The 20,793-nt window shown below is 48.2% G+C and overlaps 1 protein-coding gene across 3 annotated transcripts in view; it reads left to right on the top strand.

Moving 5' to 3' along the window:
- Kirrel1 (kirre like nephrin family adhesion molecule 1) overlaps positions 1–20,793 on the top strand; it is a 98,771-nt gene that overhangs the window by 60,451 nt on the left and 17,527 nt on the right. For 2 of the 3 annotated variants that reach the window (XM_020176759.2, XM_020176756.2), the window contains exons 2-3: positions 16,693–16,842; positions 18,654–18,803. In XM_020176759.2, the coding sequence (XP_020032348.1) occupies positions 16,693–16,842; positions 18,654–18,803 (300 nt within the window). Of the gene's footprint in view, positions 1–8,626; positions 8,700–16,692; positions 16,843–18,653; positions 18,804–20,793 lie in introns of all 3 variants that reach the window. The other variant, XM_074047761.1, reaches the window with a different exon arrangement.

The following is a 20,793-nucleotide window of genomic DNA, read 5'->3' as shown; positions in this document are numbered from 1 at the left end:
GGGGCCAAGCCCAGCTCATCCATCACACATCCTGATAATCAGATTTGGCTGCGGCAAGAGCAAAACATAATACTCAGCTCCTCTCCCAGGCGCCTCAGAGACAGGTCCTGAGAGATGTGGGGAATCTTGCACCTTGGAGATGTGAGAGGGAGGGGTGGGGCCTGGTGGGAGAGGTCCCTGCTTCAGAGTCATGTGGCAAATAGGAAGATGCTTGAGAGCAACTCAGCACCCTGCACGGTACCCTCCCCAACACAACCTTGAGGGCACTCTACAAAGCTCTCCTGCACCCAGGAGTTGGGCAAGAAGACAGGGCTGTGGGTGGAAAATATCAGGTTCTGCCTCCTGAACTGGAGTCCACTCTCTGCCTCTGTCAGATTTCTTTGACTCAAACTTGCCTCTGCAAATCTAACTCATTTATTATGGCTGTCTCTCTCAAGCACCAGGTTCCTTTGTCCTGAGCCTTATAGCTTTGGACCACCCCCAAGACCCTGTTCAGTTCCATGTTCTAGGACACAGTCATGGGGACAGGAGGTGAGACAAAGAGGCAGAAAGCTTGTGTGGCTGGGTTAGAAACAGGCATGAACAACCATAATAAGCCTTAGAATCCAGGGGGCTGCACTTTCATCTTGATGTGGTCTTCAGGATGAGGTGATTTGTTTGTCTCTGCCTTTGAGGTCCTCATTTATCCAGAAGTGTGAGGCCAAAAAAGTGGGATTAGAATTAGGTGAAATGAATTGGAATTTGGGATTGACTAGTGCTCAGCATAGGCCTTGAAGTAGGCAGGAGGGGTCGGGTCCAAGGCAAGGGTTGCTTGTAAGGACAGAGGTTAATGGAGTGGGTTCTTACTCAGTAAGCATCTGTTGATCATTTTGCTGACCAAGCCCTGAGGGGACTCAAGATGCTCTGCTTACAAGGGGTTCATGTTCTACTTAAGATTTGAGGTTAGAGTGATTGTTAGGATTAGTTTGGGGTTGGAATTAGTGTTGGGTTAGGAGTTAATGTTTGGATTCAGGACTGGAGTAGGAAAAAGGGTTAGATTCTTGTAGCCATAAAGGTTGGTGTGAGGTTTTTGTGTAAGTGATTTCCTCTAAGGCTCTGCTTCTTAATTCTCTCCTACCGCTTACCCAAGCTTGTCTGTGCTGTCTAAGGCTTCCCAGACTTACTGAAATCCTTTTAATGACAGCAACCATCTGCCACCCTTCCTAGTGATCAGCCCCTTCCCCTTCCTCCCTGCTCCTCCTCTGCCTTTCCCAGTAGGGAGTCTGCATCCTGCATTCCTGGGGCTGGTTGCTGAGGCTTTTGTCCTCTTTTATAGCTCACATCCTGGGGGGTCTCCAACACTTACCCTTCCTCCATCTCCCACCTATAGTCACTAGGATAATCCATTTGCCTCATTCCTGCCCTCCTTCCCCTCTACCACTGCCCTTCAAAGCCCCAGTCTCTTGCAATTCTGTTTCTCACAGGGGGACCCTTCTTCTGTCTTCAAGTGAATTTGAGTTTTCACCATGCTTTAGGGAGCTGGCTTCTCCTAGTTTCTCCTTTTGCCTCGAAGCAGTACCTGCTTTCACTCCCTCCCTGTTTCCCCTTTGAGGCATTTCTCTGGTCCGGGGAGAAGTCCCTTGCCTCTCCTCAGTTTGCTGGTCCTCTGTTCACTCCCTTTATACTGCACTCCCATACCATCCCTCTTCCACTGCTTCTGGGACTGGGGAAATTTCCTGTCATGTCCTCTCATCATCCATATGGGTGGAGCCCTCATAGAATCCCTTCCCACCCAGCCAGGAGCAAGTGGTTTTGTTAGGAACAGTCATTTCCAAGCGATACAAGGTGTGGAGGAATGTTGGAGGGGGGGCATGAAGCACAGAAGTGTCTCTTCCTCTCCCTTTCATTCCAGGTGAAGTAGCATTATTGCAGGTTGTCCCCAAGCCCAGTGTGTGGGGGTGACTGGATGAAATACCAGGATTTCAGGAGTGGCTTGGAAAGGAAATTCCAGAACTCTCTGAGCAAAGGTCAAACTGCTCCCACCCCCACCTTCCATTTCAGAGAATTCTGCACATCCACCCACTGAGGGCCTGGTTCCAGAGGCTTCTCTGCCCTGCCCCCTCCTTAGTCCTTACTTTGCTTTCTGAGCCTTCCTATGCTCTCATAAGAACCTACCCTCCATCCATCCATCAGAGGACTGTGAGCTTGGTTGACTCTGATGTCAGGGGAAAGCATAGGCTGCTCGTTGGAATGCAGGGCACCCTGTCCCCCTCTCTGGGAGATAATCGAGGGGGAATATTGGCTCATCCAGGAAACGAGGTGCTAAATTTGTTGTGAGATTGGTGTCACAAGCAATCAAAGGGAACCTCTCTGCATGGAGGGCTGGGCAGCTAAATGAGAAATCATTAGGTTATTGCAGAGAGGAGGAAAAAGAGGCCACCTCTCCATCTCCCTAGGGGGAAAACAGTGGGCCATTAAAAAAGGAAGCAAAGAGTCAGAGGTGCAGAGAGGGAGTGTGAAGGAAGAGGCATGCTGCTTTCTCAAGAACGCCCCTGTACCTGGGGTGTTTGCATCCTCTTTGCCACGGCCCCATCAAGCTTCTCTCTGCAGTTTTGTATGAAGCTTTAGTGAAAACCTACCTTGGTAATATGTCTCCAGCTGTCCTGAGACGGAAATGTACTGACACAGAACAAAGAGACCACTGAGTAGGGTTTGGTATCTCTAGATCAACAGTTTTTAGTGAGTAGAGAAGCTGAGAAAGGCATGCATGAGAGGCTGATGAGGGCTCAAGACAAAGTGGCTGGTTTGGATGGAATGGGAAAGGAAAACATCTCCTTTATGACCCTTTTGGAGGATAGCCTGAGGAGAGGGATATGAAGGATGTGTAGCAGGCTGTAGTTGGGATGAGATGCCCACTGGCTAGTATGGATACAACTAGCAATGTTCTGCAAACAACTTGCCTCCTTAATAGAAATAAAGGCCACAGAGCTACCCTGGCTTTCACATACCTTGTGGTAGGCACAGCTTGAAAGAGAAAGCCTCTCCATTTATGCTTGCCATGGCCTTACAGTTGGTCACTACCACCAAGTTCCCACCAAAAGCCTGTAAACTGCTGAAAGTGGTAGGATGAATGGTTTGGCTTTCTTGGTCCTCTTCTGCTCTTCTACCCAACAAGCAACTGAGGCATACAGAAGAAAGATCAGGAGAAGACATAAAAAGCTGAATCCCCCTATATGACTGCCTGTTTTGGCATCATCAACCCCAAAAACCTACCTCTGGGCCTTCCCCTATGCAGGCTGCTGCTTCTTGAATGCTGCCATATTGAGACCCTGCTCTTAGAGTTGTTAATTATGGAGCTCCGCTTCCAGGCTCTCTCAGCTCTCTGTAGCAAATTAACATTCCATGCCCCTTGCACATGTTGAATGAACCAAGTTAGATGGATCGATTCAGCAGCCGGTTGGAGCTGCTTTTACTTTACACAGGATTGATCCAGATGACCCCAACTTGGGGCATCTAGAAACGCCTTTGCGGGAAATCTTTTTAATGGAGATTAATTGGAAAAGCACAGCACATCCTGGTTTATAGGCAGAAAGTGCCCTGTTCTGCCTTTTGGTGACTACATACCAGTACTTGTATACAGACATTCAGTAACACACATGCTTCCCTAGATAGATGAATGTAAGCCAGAACCTCCCCTGCATATACACTCACACACAAAACATACACAGCTATATGCAGCCTTGTTCCTTTTGTTTCTTCTCAAACCTATCCCCAAACCTTACTAGGTTGGCACATAGCTCTCTGCAACTTGGATCAGTCACAGCTTACATTTCTGTCTTTTTGAATCTGTAGTGCTTTCGTTTTTTCTATGTCCATTTTCCCTCACCAGCCCAGAAGTATCTGAGGAATTCCCGGAAAGAGAAAGTGTTAAATGTCTAAAGATGTCTGATCTTGCTTCCAATTTCTATATGTACTTGAATCCCAGCCACTTCCAACTGCTCACTGGACTTTTATGTCTCCATGTCTTGGCTCATGCTGTTCCCTTTGTCTGAAATGCCCTTCCCCCAGTTCTTTGGTTGTTGAAATCCTTCTCATCTTCGAGGCTCAATGCAATTTTCATCAGGAAGTGTGTATTTATTGAATATCTACTGTGTGCCCAGCAAGATCACCGGTGTCCAAACTTTATGGCTATAGAAAGGGTCTAGAACTAAAAAGCCAACAAGATGTGGGTCTTAGCCTCAAGGAAGACCAGTTTAGAAATCAGGCATGTGACAAAATGCAGTTTATTTGTTCATTTAACAAATATTCCTTAAGATGTTCATTCAACGAGCAACTACTAAGGCTGTTAGACCCACATATCCACGTTAACTAGAATGTGTGGGTTGTAGCAGTAACCACATCAATGTCCACCCTGATTTATCCTTCAGCATTGGTCACTGCTGCACAGCATGACGCTGGAAGAACTATACAGCCCTGAACTTGTTGTTACCTCATTCGTCTCCCCTGGTAGAATGTGAGAGCAGGGACAACTTCCCATTTATCCAGCATGCCTATCCCACCAAGCACAGTGTCTGGCTTCTAGGAAACAGCAGCAAGGCTCAACTATTTCTTGGATCCTAAAGGGCTATGTTTTCCTGACTTCACACTGCTGCTCATGCCTTCTGTCTTCCAGGAACACTTGCTTCTCCCTTCTTTCCCATTTGACCAGGAAAACTCTTATTCATCCCTCAGAGCCAAGCATAAACATCACTTCCTCTAGGATTCTTACCTTGACCTCCTACTTTACTCCATGTTGTTCCATCATGGCATACATCTCACTGTATTGCCTGTATACTCAAGATGTCTACTAGGTAATGACAGGTCTGCTGTATCTGTCTTTGCATCCCAGATTCTAGAAGTCCTGGTATGTGTAGTAGGTGCTCAATAAATATTTATTATGTAAATGAATAGATATCAATTGCTTTGATTTTTCTGTTTTATCCATTAATTGTCAGGCATTTATTTCAGTACCCATGTTGTGCAAGGCAGTATCATGCCATTCACTTCAGAAGATGCACAATTGAGATTACATCTTTTGCCTCAAGGAGTTTACCATCTAGTCATCTGTATAAGAAACCAGAATAAAATACAGACTAAACTGCAGGTCTAAGTCTCATGATTTTGTTCAAGTTTTATCACTATGGTGTTGAAGATCCCTGGTTAATTGGCAAGGGGCAAAGATTTTACCTCTGATTTCACCTTTGACTTCTATCCGATTTTTGACCTGTTCTTTTCCCTCCAGGTGCCTCTGTTCAGAATTCCTTTTTTTAAACTTCAAGTCCACCTTGATTGAATTGTCATGAATTGATTATTTGGTGGGTGTTTCCAAAGAAAGGAGAAAATATATGGGCATAAAGCACCAGAATTGAAAGGGATCTTAAATATTACCCAGAACCCTCTGGAACATTGACACAAGGTAGTCATCAGCCTTATTTTGGACACCTCTATTGATGGGTGTCCAAACACTTCTATGTGTTATTAGACAGTTCTTATGTGAGGCTGAGGGTGTGCCTCAAGTGGTAGAGCACTTACCCAGTAAGCATGAGAACCTGAATTCAGATACCAGTACTACTATCAAAAAAAAAACCCCAAACTTAATGTGAATAAAAAAAAAATCTGCTCCTTGGTATGTGCAGTCATTAATGTACATAATGCAGCTTATGTGGAAGGTGCAGTTATGGGGTCTGTTGACATACCTGGTTCTGGGCATGTACAGTACCTGTCAAGTCAGCTTTTCATAGAGGCACTAGTGGAGAACCAGGTGTCCATGGGGTTCGTCAGAGCCACATCCCTTCCCACACTGGTTGCTCGTCTTAATCATAGACTCAGATGACCCATCCGGAAGTGCAAAGTCATCAGTGGTGATGAGTTCCAGATTCTGGAAGAAGAGTAATACCTATACCTGGATCTGCTAGGGGAGGTTGGGGTTGGGGGCATGGAAAATGAATAAAGCTCATTAAACTAAGAAGCAGAGAAGTGTCCTCAAGAACACTTGCCTGGTGTCAGAAGACTTGGATTTCCTTCTGGCTCTTTTGGTTTTGGGGTAAAGCAAAGAATGCTCTCCTCACTGCTGCCCAGACCTTTCTGGATCTGAGCTGAGCTGTTTATTTGGGAAACTGCTCCTAAAAGTGCCAGGAGACCTCTGTGGAAGGGGTCTGGGGCCTGGCCTATGTTTCTTCCTGGGCTTTGAGCCTGTTGAGAGGGACTCAGAGGTACCATTCTAGCTGTGTTCAAGCTGTACTTTGGAGCTCTGTTCATAATAGCGGTAACTAAGAATGTACAGCAGGCAGAGGGAAGCTTTCAGAGCAGAACTGGCTCTTGTCTTAATTATGGAGCTGCAGAGAGGCTGGTTGCCCATATGCCTGGGGGAGGGGCTAGAGGAGATGGCTTCCATGGAGGAGGGAATGGGGTTAGACCCAGGAAAAAAGTCTGTGTTGGCCCAGTCAAAGGCTAGAGGGCAGGAAATGAGGAGTAAGTCAACAGCCTCTGTTTTCAGAGGGAAGGATCAGAGCCCCTTGAGGACACCTGTGTTAGGAAAAGACTGTTAGCTGGTGCTTGAGCAAGTCTTAGTTATAGGAGAGATGGGAACCCTGACCTCAGCTGCCTTCTGAATTGCTTCATATACAGCCTACCTCATTCTCTTCTCCTCTCCCTCCTTGGCTAATCCTTTCAAAAATTCCTTCCGTTTCTCAAGGATTTTGCTTCTTTTCTTTGCCCTAAAAGCTCAAGACCTTCAGATGAGACCAAAGGGTGGTAATCTGCCCAGACCCTACAGTTGCACTGTCTGCCTGTACAACCCCCATGCTGCTGTTTTGTCTGTCTCCCCTCCCTGTCCTTCTCCAGTTTCTTCCCTCTTGCTCCTCTGTCCTTATCTTCATTCTCATTTTCCTCTCCTAAATGGTCTCATTGCTTTTAGTTCTTGAGTCTCACTTCTCTTTATCCATCTTCCTATCCTTCTTCTCCAGGATCCCTCTCTTGGTGCTGGCTGTCCTTTTTTCTTTTAGTGCTTGAGAGCTTCCAGGGAGATTCCTCACCTCCGTCTTGTCCTGCCAGGAGGAGGAGGCATTGGGATGTGCCTGCCTCTAGGATGTGTCTCCTCTTGGGAGGCTCAAAAGCCACAAGGAAGTTGGAGACATGCCTACCCCAACACATTTCCTGTCCCTCCATTTCTTCCAGAATGGCTTTGGATTGGTTTTTATCAATCATTCTGTCTCTATCTCTCTTTCTCATTTCCTCTCTCCCTCTCCAAGTGCTAAGGATAGAACCCAGAGCCTTGTGCATGCCCCAGGTTCTTTTTCTAATTTAATTTAGTTTTCTTTCCTGCCCTTTCCTATCTCTGTCTTGTTCTCTGTCTCTTTCACACCAGTGTCACCTCAGCTCCATCCTTCCTCCTTTTTTCTTTCCTTACCTGACCTTAAAAAAATCTTTTACAGCCCCTCATCCCCCCACACCCAGTTTTCTCTTTAACTACTTTGCTTTGTTTTCTTTCTTCCCATCCATTCTCTGGTCTCCTTTTGTCTTTGAATATGGAGGCATCATTTTCACTGTCCTAGGTCTCCATTTCTTTTGCTTCAACTTTGGGAGATGCAGACATTTGGCCCCTCATCCGTTTGCTTCTGTGGGTTAGGGGAAGGCAGATGCAGGGCCTGGAGGGGGGGTGAAGGGCAGAGGCTGTTTTTCCTCTCTGCCTGCTCTCCCAGTCCCCCATCTCTTGCAGCTTCTCTGGCTCTGTCCTAGTTTCTGCTTCTCTCTCTCTCTCTCTCTCTCTCTCTCTTCTCTCTCTCTCTCTCTCTTTCTCTCTCTTTCTCTTTCTTCTTAGCCTCTGTCTCCCATCTGAGTAAGACCTTGCTTGCCACCTGCCTCCTCTCTCCCTCACCTCCCTTCCCTTACCCACTGAAGACAGATGGAAATTCAGTTTTTCAGCAAAACCATCCATGAGCCCTGCCACCCCCTCTCTTCTCCCTCCTGTCATACCTGCTATAGCCAACCCTACTTGGGCTCACCATGCTATGTCCTTCGTATAAAACATTGTCAGGGTCCCCTGCCAGGTCACATTTGCATAGAGCTGTCAGATGAGGTCTGGCCAAGGTGCCTCAGGGGCTGGAGGCTCAAATGGGACAGGTGGGAGTGTTCCCAGTCACACTGCCAGCCTTTTTCAGTTGGAGCCCAAAGTCCTTGTGAATAGGCCTGGACTGGCAGATGGCTTAGGGACCCAGGCTTGCTTACCCTCTCTCCTCCATTCCTCCACCAAAAGCCTGTTGAAGCAGCTATAAGGAACTTCTTAGAATTCCTTAGAGTTCTCTTAGAGAGGAAAATAAAGAATGGCCTCTCTTCTGTGCTGGGTATCTGATCTGGGTTCTGTTGCCACTTTCTTATTGTCACAAACCTGTGGAGTTTCCTTCACATCCTGCTATGGAGCAAATGCCAGGATGGGTCCCAGGTACACCACTTCCCCTCAGTCTAAAGGTGACAGAGCATGGACTGAGTCCTTAGGAGTATCATCAAGGGGGCCCTAGGTAAACAGGAGGCAGGGGTAGAATCTTATAACATCAGAGCTGGGAAGACTCTTGGGGCAAAGTTATTGGGCTCTTTCCTTTTACAATTTTAGGAAGCTGTGATCCAGAGGAGTGACATGACCTCGCCAAAGTCTCACAGCTGGTTGGTAGCATAGCCAGGACAAGGTATGACCATACCTCCTAACTCCTGACCCAAAAGACTTCTGCTTCTCCCTGGCAAGACCTTGCTGGGTCTGTCCTCTTTGCCTTTCAGGATTCTGTTACTGCCCGTTTGGGTGATTAATCCACTGGGCAAGACCAGTAAACCCACTTCCCTGTCACAGTGAACACCAGCTGGCCCTTGTGGTCTGCCCAAATGCAAGAAAACCAGGCCAGACTGTGGCCACTTATAAAATCCCATCTGGTCCCTGGAAAGGGTCCCCTTTGGCCATCTTCCCTACACCCCAGACTTAGAGATGGACATTGGGGTGCTGTGGCCAAACAGGTTGGGGTGAAGAAAAAGAGTAGTTCTTGGGCTTACTGGGACCAGAATGACATGGGGAAGGTGGTGAAGAAAAGCCAGATCAAGGCATTTGAGGTCCCCACTGCCCAGTGTGTTTTCCACTTGCACAGTGAAATGAAGCCAGACTGCTCTGGTGGGCAGTGATGATAGTCCTTGAATATCTGGGGCATAGTTTGTCATTTTAGACTCTTCATCCCATATCCATAGCACCTGACATCTACTCTGCTATTCCTCTGAGAAAGTCAGTGGAGTTTTCTGATTCCTGAAGCTTTATCTGTCACAGCCTCTAAAGTCACATCAAAATTTGACGTTATAGAACTCTGGCCTGGGCTCTGTATAGGACAAAATTTGACGTTATAGAACTCTGGCCTGGGCTCTGTATAGGACAAAATCAACAGATCCAGACCCTTCCTACCCAGTCAGCTGGGCAGACACAGAACTTCTCTCTTGGGAGCGTCAGGTCTAAGGGAGTGTTCTGCATGCCACAGCTGGTCTTGGTTTCTGTCTTCCTCTCCTGCCTATCCTCATTCTGCCCAGCCCCAGCCCAGTGCGATATCTCTTTCTTTCTCTCTTTTCCTCCTTCCTCCTCCATCAAAAAGGCCAGTTTCTCCCTTTCTTCTTTCCTTCCCCTTTTGCTGGCCCAGCCCAGAAAATCAAAATCTTTTCTCTGAGAGGATATAACCTAATGTGAGGGTCTCTCTGGTTGCTGTATTTTTCATAACACAGGAAGGGAATGCTGGGATGGTGGGGAAGAAAGTCCAGTGGGGGTGGGGAAGAGGGAAGATGTGAGAGCAGGGAGAGGGAGGGAGAGTAGAGTTGAGAGATTAAGTTCCATCTGAAAGCTGTCGGTGCAAATCAAAGGCTTCCCTTTGAACCAGCAGCATGATCTGGAGTAGAGAGCTCAGCGACTGCTCCGGCCCAGGGGGTTCATTACTGCTCGTTTGATAAATCCGGGGAGACAGAGCCCAGCCTTCACCACCCCCCTCTCCTGCTGCCCAGCTCCCTGGCTTCTCATGTGTTTGACTCCACTCCCTCTCTGGTTCTAGGCCTTGGGGACATCATCACATCAGGACATGGAGCAGACAGGTGCCCATGGGCGCAGTGACAGATGTGTGCTTGAAAAAACGCAGGGTGCGGGAGGGGTGTGTATTTAGGCATGAGAATGAATGTTTGTACTCTTGTATGATGGTACGTGTGTGCCCATAAGAAGTGCATGACTGTGAGAAGCTGTAAGAATTTTCCGTCCTATGATAGATTTAGAGGTCACTTTCTAGTTCTCAATTAAAAATGGGACTTGAGGGCTGGGTGCAGCTCAGTAGTAGAGCGCTTGCCTAGCATGCATGAGGCCCTGGGTTTGATCCCCAACACTGCAAAAAGCAACACAAAATAAGCAAAAAATAGGATTTGACCTCTCTGTCCTTGCCAGGCTCAGTGGGAACATGAGATGTGTTCATACACAAAGATTGGCCTGGCTTTGGATCCCAGTGTTGTGGTGAGGATGGAAGAGGGAGCTGGAGAACAGAGCTTAAAAGCCTAGTACCCCAGTAAGGTCAATATTGAGAAGGGGAAGTGGGATGCCACTGAGGAAGAGGAAAGAGTATTCCAGGTAAGGGACAGCATCAGGAAGGGGTGGAGAGGCCCTGGGACAGGTTTGCACAATGGCCAGAATCTAAGGTGGGAGGTCCCAGGAGAAGACAGTAGTGGCCACAGTACTGAGATTCTAAGAGGAGCTAGGTCCTTCACTCTGCTTACTGTGTCCAATACTTACCACTTGTGTGACTGGGGGAAAGTTGCTTGATGCCTCTGAGTAGTAATTGCCCCAAGCTCACTGGGTTGTTGTGACCCATAAGTGAAATAGTATCAGTAAAGTACTTAGTAAAGCTTGGGCACTTCATAAGCAAAAGCTATTTATCATTACTACTTTTCCTGCTGGCAACGTTTGGTGGCTTAAAGACTAAAAGCTCACTGGATGCTGTTGATGGATGTTCCAGCCTTGGGTACCACTCTTTCCTTCATGTAAGGACGTTTACATCAATCTTCTTCTATGTTGGTGGCAGCACACAGGGCAAGTCCTGCATGGCCATAGGACCTTGATCAGATTCAGATCTAAGGATCACTGCTCTCCACCCTAGGAGGTGAACAGGGTTGAGATGGAAACCTAAAACATAAAGTAGAGGTCAGAAATGGCAGATAAGCAAAACTTAGGGACACGAATACCTCTCTTTGGGGTAGAGGCCATAAATCCAGTTCACTCAGAAGGATAGATATTCTTTGATATTCCCAAACATGGCACAAGGTTAAGAGCAACAACTGCAGTGCAAAAAGACCTAAGTTCAAATCCCATCTCTGCCATTGAACAGCTATAATGTCAGCATCTTGAGCTTTATTTCTTTAAAACAGAGGTAGTAACTGCCTCTGCGTAGTAGATTAAAATACTAGAAACAATGCCTGTAAGGTATCTGCCTGGCGCACAGTCAGCCTGTTATCATTGGGAGTATTTATTATTAAGGAGCATTGCTGGGACTGAAGAGACAAGAAAGGTAAATCAAAGCATCTCTGTTATCAGGAGCTCCAGGAGAGTGGGACAGCCAGAAATACACACATGAGTTACTTTTAACTCAAGGCAGGCTATGATGAGTGCTGTAACTAGAGGCCCAAACAATGTGGTCAGAGGACAGGGGAGGAAACTATTCCAAATTTGAGGCTAGAAGAGCTCTGTGATATGGGGGTGATGATGAGGGTGCTGGTTAACCTGAAAGGAAGGGAATCTGGAAGAGAGGCAGTGGGGTAGCTGGTGGGAGATTTCAGTTCCCCAACTCCCATCTCTCTTCACCTTAGCAAGGTACGTGGAGCTCCACACTGTCCCCTGCTGTACTTCTAATCCCTGCCCACGGCCACTCTGTTCCCTGCACCCCTTTGTCTCTAATCTCCACCATATTCTACCATTCACCTACCTGAAAAACCCTGGCTGAGCCTCCAGGGATCTATTCTGGTGGAAAATACAGAGGGTCCAACACTGGGGTAGCACCTAGAGTCTGAGACACCCCTCACACCAGGCCCAAGTGTGACACGGTGGATATACACATGGTGGGCATTCCCTGGCTAATTTGTCTGAACAGGTTTCCCCCCACAGCATATACACATTTCCCTGCCCTCTCTCTTGATCTCTCTCTCTCTTGGTCTCTGTCTCTCTGCTGGCCTTCTTTTTCGCCGTGGCCTGTGCTTTTATTAGTCCATGAGTGTCTGTCTCTCCAGCTTTTCCTGGTGTCTTTTCCATACTGAGACGTTTCTAACCAAGAGCTTCTCTTCCCTTCTCGCTCCCCTCTAGTCTTCTCTATGTGGGTGTCTGTCTTTGTCTCAGCGTCATTTATACCTCTGTCAGCCTCCCCTGTATGTGTGTGTGTGTGTACTCCTGCACATGTGTGTACAGCTCACTTTTTCTCTGTTTGGTTTCACAATGGCTGCTTAAGAGTTCACCACATCTGTGATGGTGTCTGAAAGACTGGGGGAGCAAGATCAAAGCAGATGGGAATTCACTTAAAAACACGGATCAGAAGTGTGCTGGCCTCAGGAGTCAGGCTGTTGATTTGATGCTGCAACAGAAGGCTGGTCTGTTTTCACTTTCTGTCTGTGGCCAGGATCTTCCTTGTTCCCCTCCCACCTAACTCCCCAACCAGCAGCCAGCAGTTTCCCTGCATTGCTGTTTGGCTTTGCTTCTATTTCCTGGATGTGGGCTCAGGCACAAGAATGGGACTGAAATGTCACTCCCAGTTCAAGGAAGGCTCAGCTTAGCATACATAGCTGGGTACCCAGAACCTTGGAGGTGTGCTTGGGTGTCGTATATGTCATTTGCTAGGCTATGTGTCTTGAGTTGTTGGCACCTTCTTAACACTCAAGGACACCAACACTTCCTCCCTCCTTTGTCCCTCCTTTTCATCTTACAATGCTAGGACACCTATACATTCTTGCTAATGAGCTGCTTGCTTTGCCTGATGCCTGCATCCCTCTGCTCATTTTCTAGGCATTCTCCACTCTACCACTTCCTCTCAGAGTCAGTTTTTCCTTATCTTTCCAGCTTCGCTCCCCATTCCTCTTCTCAGGGAGCCTTCCAGGACTGACTCCAAGTCCTGCTCCAGTACTGTTACTCCCCCTACTGGAGAGAGCTCACTGTCCCCTTTACCTTGCTGCCCTGCCTCTGATGAAGAGGTAAAGCTAACTTGAGTGTGTGTGTGTAAGGGGGCAAAGGGGGATCGGCCCCTTTTCCTGGTTGGGGCTTCACAAGGCAAGACTGTTGACTTGGTATTTGCTCATTTACACTCCATCAATCAGCAGACTGATTGGAACACCTGTGGTGTGCTTGGCAGTCAGGCCTTGTGCCAGGTGATGGGTCTCAAGCCGTGAGTGACATAGTCCAGACTTAAGGAGTTGCCCCTGGACTGGGGATAGAGGGGTGGCCAGTATAGCATGGTCTCTGTTAGAGCAGAAGTGAGAAGTGAGTATTAGGGCCTCTGAGCAAGCAACTCTTGGAAGACTTTCCAGATGAGGTGACTATTTGAATCCTGAGCAGGGAAGAGATGTAGGCAGCCTTCCCATGAAGTAACATTCTGAGATCCCCTCTTTTTCTTCTTCTTTGTACTGGGTGATTGCTTCCATTCATTCCTGGTCTCCAGAATAAATTGTTTCAACCAGGCCTAAACCAAGAGCAAATTTTACTTAAAAATCCCCAGAAAGACAGAATATACTTTCTTTGTCACATTCCTGCTCAGGTTTCCAATAGTCCTTGAATTTTCTACCTCTAGTTGTCTAACTGCTCAGGGTAAATAATGATCATAGCACTACCATTAGTGGATACACGCAGAAGATTATGTCAGGCATGGCATACACCTCATCACATTGACTTTCACAGTATCTGGAAGGTAGGTATTATCATTTCTCAGTTTACCTAGGAGGAAAATCAAGCTTAGAGGGTAACTTGGCCAATATCACTTAGGAAGCCACAGAGGTACAATGTAAACCTTAGCCTGCCTCCTAAGCCTATGCTCCCAGTATCTGAGCAGAAAGAAACCTTTGTGCTCAAGTCTACTCCAGACTAGTCATTGTACAGGTAAGCAAATGGAGGCCCACTTGGGGAAGAGATGTATCCAAGATCACCCTGCTCCTCAGTCAGGCAAGATAGCTGTTTCCTGACTCTTACTCCAGATGCTTCCCACCTCCATCCTGGCACAGGGTCAGCCACCACTTCACTCTGAGTAGATGAGGAGCAAGCTGCTCACTGTCCTCTGGAGACTTCAACAAGAGACCAGGATGTCTAGCCTCCATGCAGGAAATCTATGAATATAAATTCTATCTCCTGGCCAGGGATCACTGGTCACCCCACTCTCAAGCCCTTGACTTGGGCTCTGGGGGCTGTGGGAAGGAGAAACGTGAGTGTGGAGAGTTCGCAGCATGTAGCTGCACTACAGAAATGCGCAAGGATATGAATAAATTTGAATAATAATGAGGGCAATGTCTGAATTAATAATGCTGACTGCTCACCTGACCCACCCTTCCCCCAGGATCTTAGCACCTGCCATCATCATCCCTTGAAATGTGGGTGAACCTTATCTTCCTTAGGAGGTATGAATGGAAGTCAGGTCTGCAAAGTTGGGGAGCCACTTACAAGTGTGGGAGAAGGGCCCTTTTTCTAACTTCCTGGACCCCTGCAGACCCAAAGAGCTGAATTTGTTCATTTAACCAAAAGTAAAAAGGCTGTGTCATTGCGACATATTCTGTCCACCAGTCTACTCCTGGCTCTTGCCACTAACTTCTAAGTCCCATTTGTGAGTCACAACCAACATGGATGGATGTCCAACTTTCAGAAAGACTCAGAAGAAGTTGGAAGCATCCCCTACCCCAGCCATTCCATGGAAAAGACAGGGCTGCCTTCTATTTCCTGATAAACAAAACATGGGCATAAGCCTTGAGTGCATCAGACAGGAAATCCCATGGATTGAGTTTCCTCAGTAGGGCTGCCCAAGGGGTCAGGAATCAATCTGAGAGGGTATCCTGGAAGAAAGAAATATAGGGCAGATTTGGGAAGAAGGGGAGAAATGGGGCTGGAGGATAAAAAAAGAAGAGAGAGGATAAGACTAGGATGTTGGGGTTGGAGATGGAGCTCAGTTGTAGAGTGCTTGTCTAGCACCTGCAAGGCCCTGGGTCCCACCCCCAGTGCCAGGAAGAGATGGGGACTAGTAGTGTCTGCAGTGGTTTAGAGGGAGGTCCTGAAATGGAGAAGGGTAATATTTGCTTACACACAAGAGTAATCATGGGTCAGAGATGTTTTAGAAAGCTGGGTTTGGAAAGAGTTGGATTTAGAGATTGTGGCCTCTGCAAAGACACCGGGAGCTGGGAGAGAAAGAAGAGGAGCCCTTGATTTGGGGGAGAGAGCTGATTTTTTTTCTTCTGGTTGTGATTGATTGGAGATGTAACAGCAAAGGCCTCTCCCTTTGCTGTCCCCTAGCACTCCATCTCCTTCCTTTCCTTTCCCGCAAAGCTCAGCCAATGAAGCTGATGCCTGCAGCTTCCATTTTCCACTCACTCCCATGCTCTGTGTGGTGCCCAGGCCTGCCCCACCACTGGGGCCGACCAGTGATAGAGTGAGAGGGTGGATGGGAGCAGTGGGGGAGAAGAAACCCGCAATCCAATTCCCTGCTCCATTTAGGATCCACAATTAAAGGCAATTACACTGCAGTTCTCTAATCAAATGCTCCCGGCCAAGCTGCCAGCCGGGCAGCCATGTGTAGCTCCCACAGCCAGAGGGAGAGTGGAACAAAGTCACACGGCCTCTCAGTTCCCAAGGTGCGGGAGGCTAAGTGCATGTAGGTATTTTCATGTGTACACCCCTGTATCCCCAGCAGTTGGGTCAAGGGGTAAACACATGGAGCAGGGCCAGTGAGCCAGGAAGTTATTCACAGCTACTTGATTTATGTGGACATGATGGATTTGGTTACCCCATAGAATCTACCTTGCTGCTCTTGCTGGATGCATTCAGAGGGGAACTGTACCTGGCGAACTTGCATGTGGCTCTTGTAGGCTCCCGTGACTTGTGTCCAAGTAGGAGTCATGGTGGTATGTTCATATGTATTTGCCTGAGCTGCAAGGACTGGAGTGTTAGGGGGCTTCACCATTCACCATTGTTAGGAATGCATCACCATGAACCCGGATTTCTGGGCAAGAGCAGGTGGTCATAAAGGAAGAGCCCAGAATCTGGAGGGCAGGGCTTGGGCTCTAACCCCAGCTTTGCTGGGTGATTGAGTAAGTTCCTCTTCTCCCTGAACCTAATACTGCTCTACAAAATGAAAGGACTGAGCCAGAGCCATTTCTAAGGCCTTTACATAACGCTGTGCCACTTCTATGATTGCTGTGTTCTCTAGTTCCTGAAGCCCATTCCTGTGGGTCATAGAGGGAGAATGGAATACAAGGCAATCCCATGACATATTGGAGAAAAGGGGTTGGTGCTGAAGTGGGACATGGACTGGGGGCCCCCTTTCCCAGCCTGAGGCTGTCTCCCTCATACTTCATGCAGGGTGGTAGTGGAAGCCTGTGGGAGGTGGGTAGTGGCTGGTGAAGCCTCTCTTTACTCATTTCCTTACTCAGTGCTGACTTTGGTTTTGCCAGGGACCCAGACCCGCTTCAGCCAGGAGCCAGCTGACCAGACCGTGGTGGCCGGACAGCGGGCTGTGCTCCCCTGTGTGCTCCTTAACTACACTGGGATCGTGCAGTGGACCAAGGATGGGCTAGCCCTGGGTATGGGTCAGGGCCTCAAAGGTGAGTGGCAGGCTGAGGGTGTGGCTCAGTGGTAGAGGGCTTGCCTATCATGTGCAGGGCCCTAAGATTGATCCCCAGCACCATGCATGGAAAAAAAGTGAGCTGGGCTGTCCCACCAGTCAGCATCCAGACAGTCACATCTTCACACCCATTCCCCATTCCCATCCTGGACTCCTGGACTTGCCACCCCTTACTTTTCTTACCACACTCCTATGCTTCAGCTTCTCCTCCCCTCCTGAACTCTCTCTCCCACCTAGCAGCTCTGCCTTTCCTCATGATTGTACAGGCTCAAAAAAGGTTCCCTAGGGGACCAAAGGAAACTGAGACCTTCATATAAGAGAGCTTGACAGAGAGGCACTGTACAGTACATCCCTTGCTTAGGTGGGGAGCTTGGGCACCTTCTATGTCCCTCAAGTGCTTCACACTGACCAGCTCTGCTCCAGACTCTCTCCTCCCTGTGCACAGGTCATGTCTTCTCAGAGGCCAAAAACTTGTTTAACATCAGCCTAAGCATTTATTTATTCATTCAACAAGCTGTGTTTATTAAGTACAGGTTATGTAGCTGGTGCTAAAGAAGACAAAATGATTTAGTTAGAAACAAAACTCCATCTTCTATGTTCCAAAGCAAGCATAGGAACCTTTGGAAAGACTGCCTGGCAGAGTGAATGAGGAGTCAGGACACCTGGCTCTTGACCTGCCTTTGCCACCTGATAAGAGGAGAGCCACTTCCCTCTCTAGATTTTGGTCTGTTGATCTGGGAAACAGGTGTAACAGTCCCAGGCCTGCCCACCTTAAAAGTGCAGCTGTGGGTTTGCCTCAAATGGGAGAACATGCTTTTGAAAATACACTGTTACCTATAAAGCACTGAATTAGTGTAAGTGTAGGGAGGGCTATATATTTCTAGCTTTATTGTTTTTGAGGGTGCTGAGATTCTTCTCTGTGGGCTCCATGTATTAGTGCAGGTAGGGGAAATCTTCATGGAGCAATCTGTATAAAGGAAAGAGATGGGTTAGTGGATCTATTGATGATGGAGAGAGAAAGAAACTGGGAGAGAGTGAGATCAATAGATATGGAGTGAGAAGATCGATAGCCTCTAGACAAAGAGAGATAATGGGAGGGAGCTGATGGTGGAGGGAGAGAGGAGGGCATGAGAGTGGTGGGGTGGGTGGGTACCTATATGAAGGAAGGCACGGGAGACTAAGTTGAGAAGGGGAGATGCCCAGAAGCCCACCACCTCAGCCATTCCTGATGCAAGGAACTGGGATTCTGGCTTAGGGGCTCCTTTAGGAAGCCAGCAGGCCCTACCTCATCCCCCTCCTGTGGCAAGTGGAACAAGGCTTTGGCCTGTCCTGGGCTTCCCTCTGTCTTGTGAGCCCCACAGAGGTGCCCCAGTGAGCTGTGTTGAGATGCCCTATTTTTCCCAGCGCCCACACACTCTCTCCCTCTCCTCTCCTCCCCACTGGCAGCCTTTTTTTTTTTTTTCTCTCTCTTTCTTTGCTATCATTATGAGAGACATTTGTCTGCAAACAGCTTCAGAGATTTCATCTGCTCCTGCTCAAGCCCGTCTGCCCCTCCTGTTTTATGTCTTCCAGCCTCACCGTGGGGTCCCTAGCATTATGGAGTCTGTCTGGGACCTCATGGTCTCACTGGTCAATGGAGGACAGAAGGGCAGAGGGAGGAGTGCTGGCCTAGAGTGGATGTGGGTCTTGGCTTGGAGACAACTTGGGGAGACGATGCATCTTCCAGGGTAGGGTTGGTTCCAGCTGTAAGGCTAAGCATTACACTAACCCTCATCCTTTCTGTTTTATCAGCCTGGCCTCGGTACCAGGTGGTGGGCTCTGCAGATGCTGGACAGTACAACCTGGAGATCACAGATGCCGAGCTCTCTGATGATGCTTCCTATGAGTGCCAGGCCACAGAGGCTGCCCTGCGTTCCCGGAGAGCCAAACTCACCGTGCTCAGTAATGATTCAATGCCTCACAGTGCTACCAGGCCCTGTCTTTCCCACTCTCCAATTCCCTCTTTAATTTCCTGGTCTTAGCCCTGCCCCCAGTATTCCCACTCTGTCCATAGTTCTCCCTGAACAATCCCTCCCCTGAACAACTCCTCCCTTAAACTTCTTCCAAAACCAGAGCAGATGAAGAGAGTGAAGGGGGTAGTGGGCAGCCGCTGCTAGGCAATATGGGTCTTGTGGGTCTGGCAGCCACTGTTTCTGCTTCATCCTCTAACTAGGCCACTCCAGGGACCCAAACTCACTTTGGGACATAAAGCTATGGAGATGGGGCTCTCTCCATGGGAGATGGGGCTCTCTCCATGGGAGATGAGAACTGTGGGGTAATGGAGGCCCTGCTCTTCTTTTCTGGCTCCCCTATCAATGCTTATTGGTGAGGGAGCTTCTCCCTTTTCCCTTCCACCCACTTCTGCCACCTCTCAGCCCCACCCTTACTCAGTCCTTCCTGCCTGGCTGTTTCTTCCTCCTGCAGCACTTGCCTCTCCTCTCAGACACACAGGAGCCTCCTCAGGGAACAGGGGAGCAGGACCAAGAGGAATGGGCCTTGAGAGCTGAACCTGGAAAGGCTAAGGATGGGTCCTGCTGTGTCAGCTTCCCACTATAGCTAAAGGAGGGTCATCTCTTGAAACCATGCTCGCAGCAGCAATCCACAGTGGAGCAGAGCAGATGTTCCTCTTGGTAACCCCTGGGGCCATCTGTAGAATGAGAGGACTCTCCTGCACACAGAACAGAAGCGAAGCCATCTGTGGTCTGCCCTTTGCCTCTCTGTGTTTCTCAAACCTTGGTCTTTCTGTCTCCCCAGCTTTGTGGTCTTGAGGTACCTCTACATGGGTTGTGTTTTCTCTCTCTGGCTTGGACCCTTCTGCCTATGACCTTATTCCTTTTGTTATTGACTCTGTCCTATTTCTTTCCTACCTCCATTTGACCTATTCTGCTCCATCTCTTTTCCATCACTCTAAACAGAAGTCATTAAGAGGGGAGTAAGGAGAGAGAGGCTGAAACAAGACAGTTTGGACACCAGGATGCTTCTCATTTGGGGGGAAGTGAGAATGGACAAATTGTACTGGTGTAGCAGAAAGACTTCTGGGCTGCTGGGAGTTCAGAGGGCTGGGTTGCAGTTGTGCCTTGGCCATTTTGGCACCATGGCCCTGAAGGGGTCACACCCGTAGGCATGGGTTTCCTTCCTGGCATGGTAATGTAGCGTAACACCACCAGCTTTTTCTTAACAATGGCTGCCTCATGCTCCTTGCATAGCGAGTGACTATGAAGATCTGGGCAAATGTGAGGTGTCAGAATAAGTGAAGACTGGAGGGACACAGCAGCTGGTTGCATTTTTTTGTTTGTCTTGTTTTGTTTTGGATGTGAAGGCCCCAAAGGACTAAGATTCAAGGCTGGCTGTGGATTGCTTTTCCTCTCTAGGACTAAAAAGGAATGGTTAGCCAGGATCAGGCCTGAGGTTAGAAAGCAAGAATTAGAAAAGAGCATGAGATGCCAAAATGTTATATCCATCCCTTGCTGGATTATGTGAGCCTGCACTGGACCAACATTCCAAGGGAACTACAAGACTTACAACACCTCCTTCCTTCTTTCTTCCTTCCTAACTACCTCTATTTTGAAGCCTGGAAGGTGCTACTTCTTCCCTGGAGAGCTTCTTTCCTAACAAGGCACACTGATGGAGAGATAGAAAGAGACTACACAAAGTCAACTAACTACCCAGTATGTGGGATTAAAGGCTTGTAAAGGTGTCCATTGGCTTGGCTCGGTCAAAGAAATCTTCCTGAAGGAGAATGAAAATGGCAGCCCTAGGTGGGGGAGTGCCTTGTTAGAAAGCTTGTAGGTGAATGAGGCAGAGTTACTTGGGGAAATGATTGATTTGTGGGAGGGAACTGAGGTGGGACTTTCCTGGTCTGTCTGGGGGACTTGAATAGATGAGAGGAACA

The sequence above is a fragment of the Castor canadensis genome, chromosome 11 (genome assembly GCF_047511655.1).
Source record: "Castor canadensis chromosome 11, mCasCan1.hap1v2, whole genome shotgun sequence".
NCBI lineage: Eukaryota > Metazoa > Chordata > Mammalia > Rodentia > Castoridae > Castor > Castor canadensis.
Note: the sequence above shows the minus strand (reverse complement) of the source record. Positions and strands in the feature narration are given on the sequence as shown.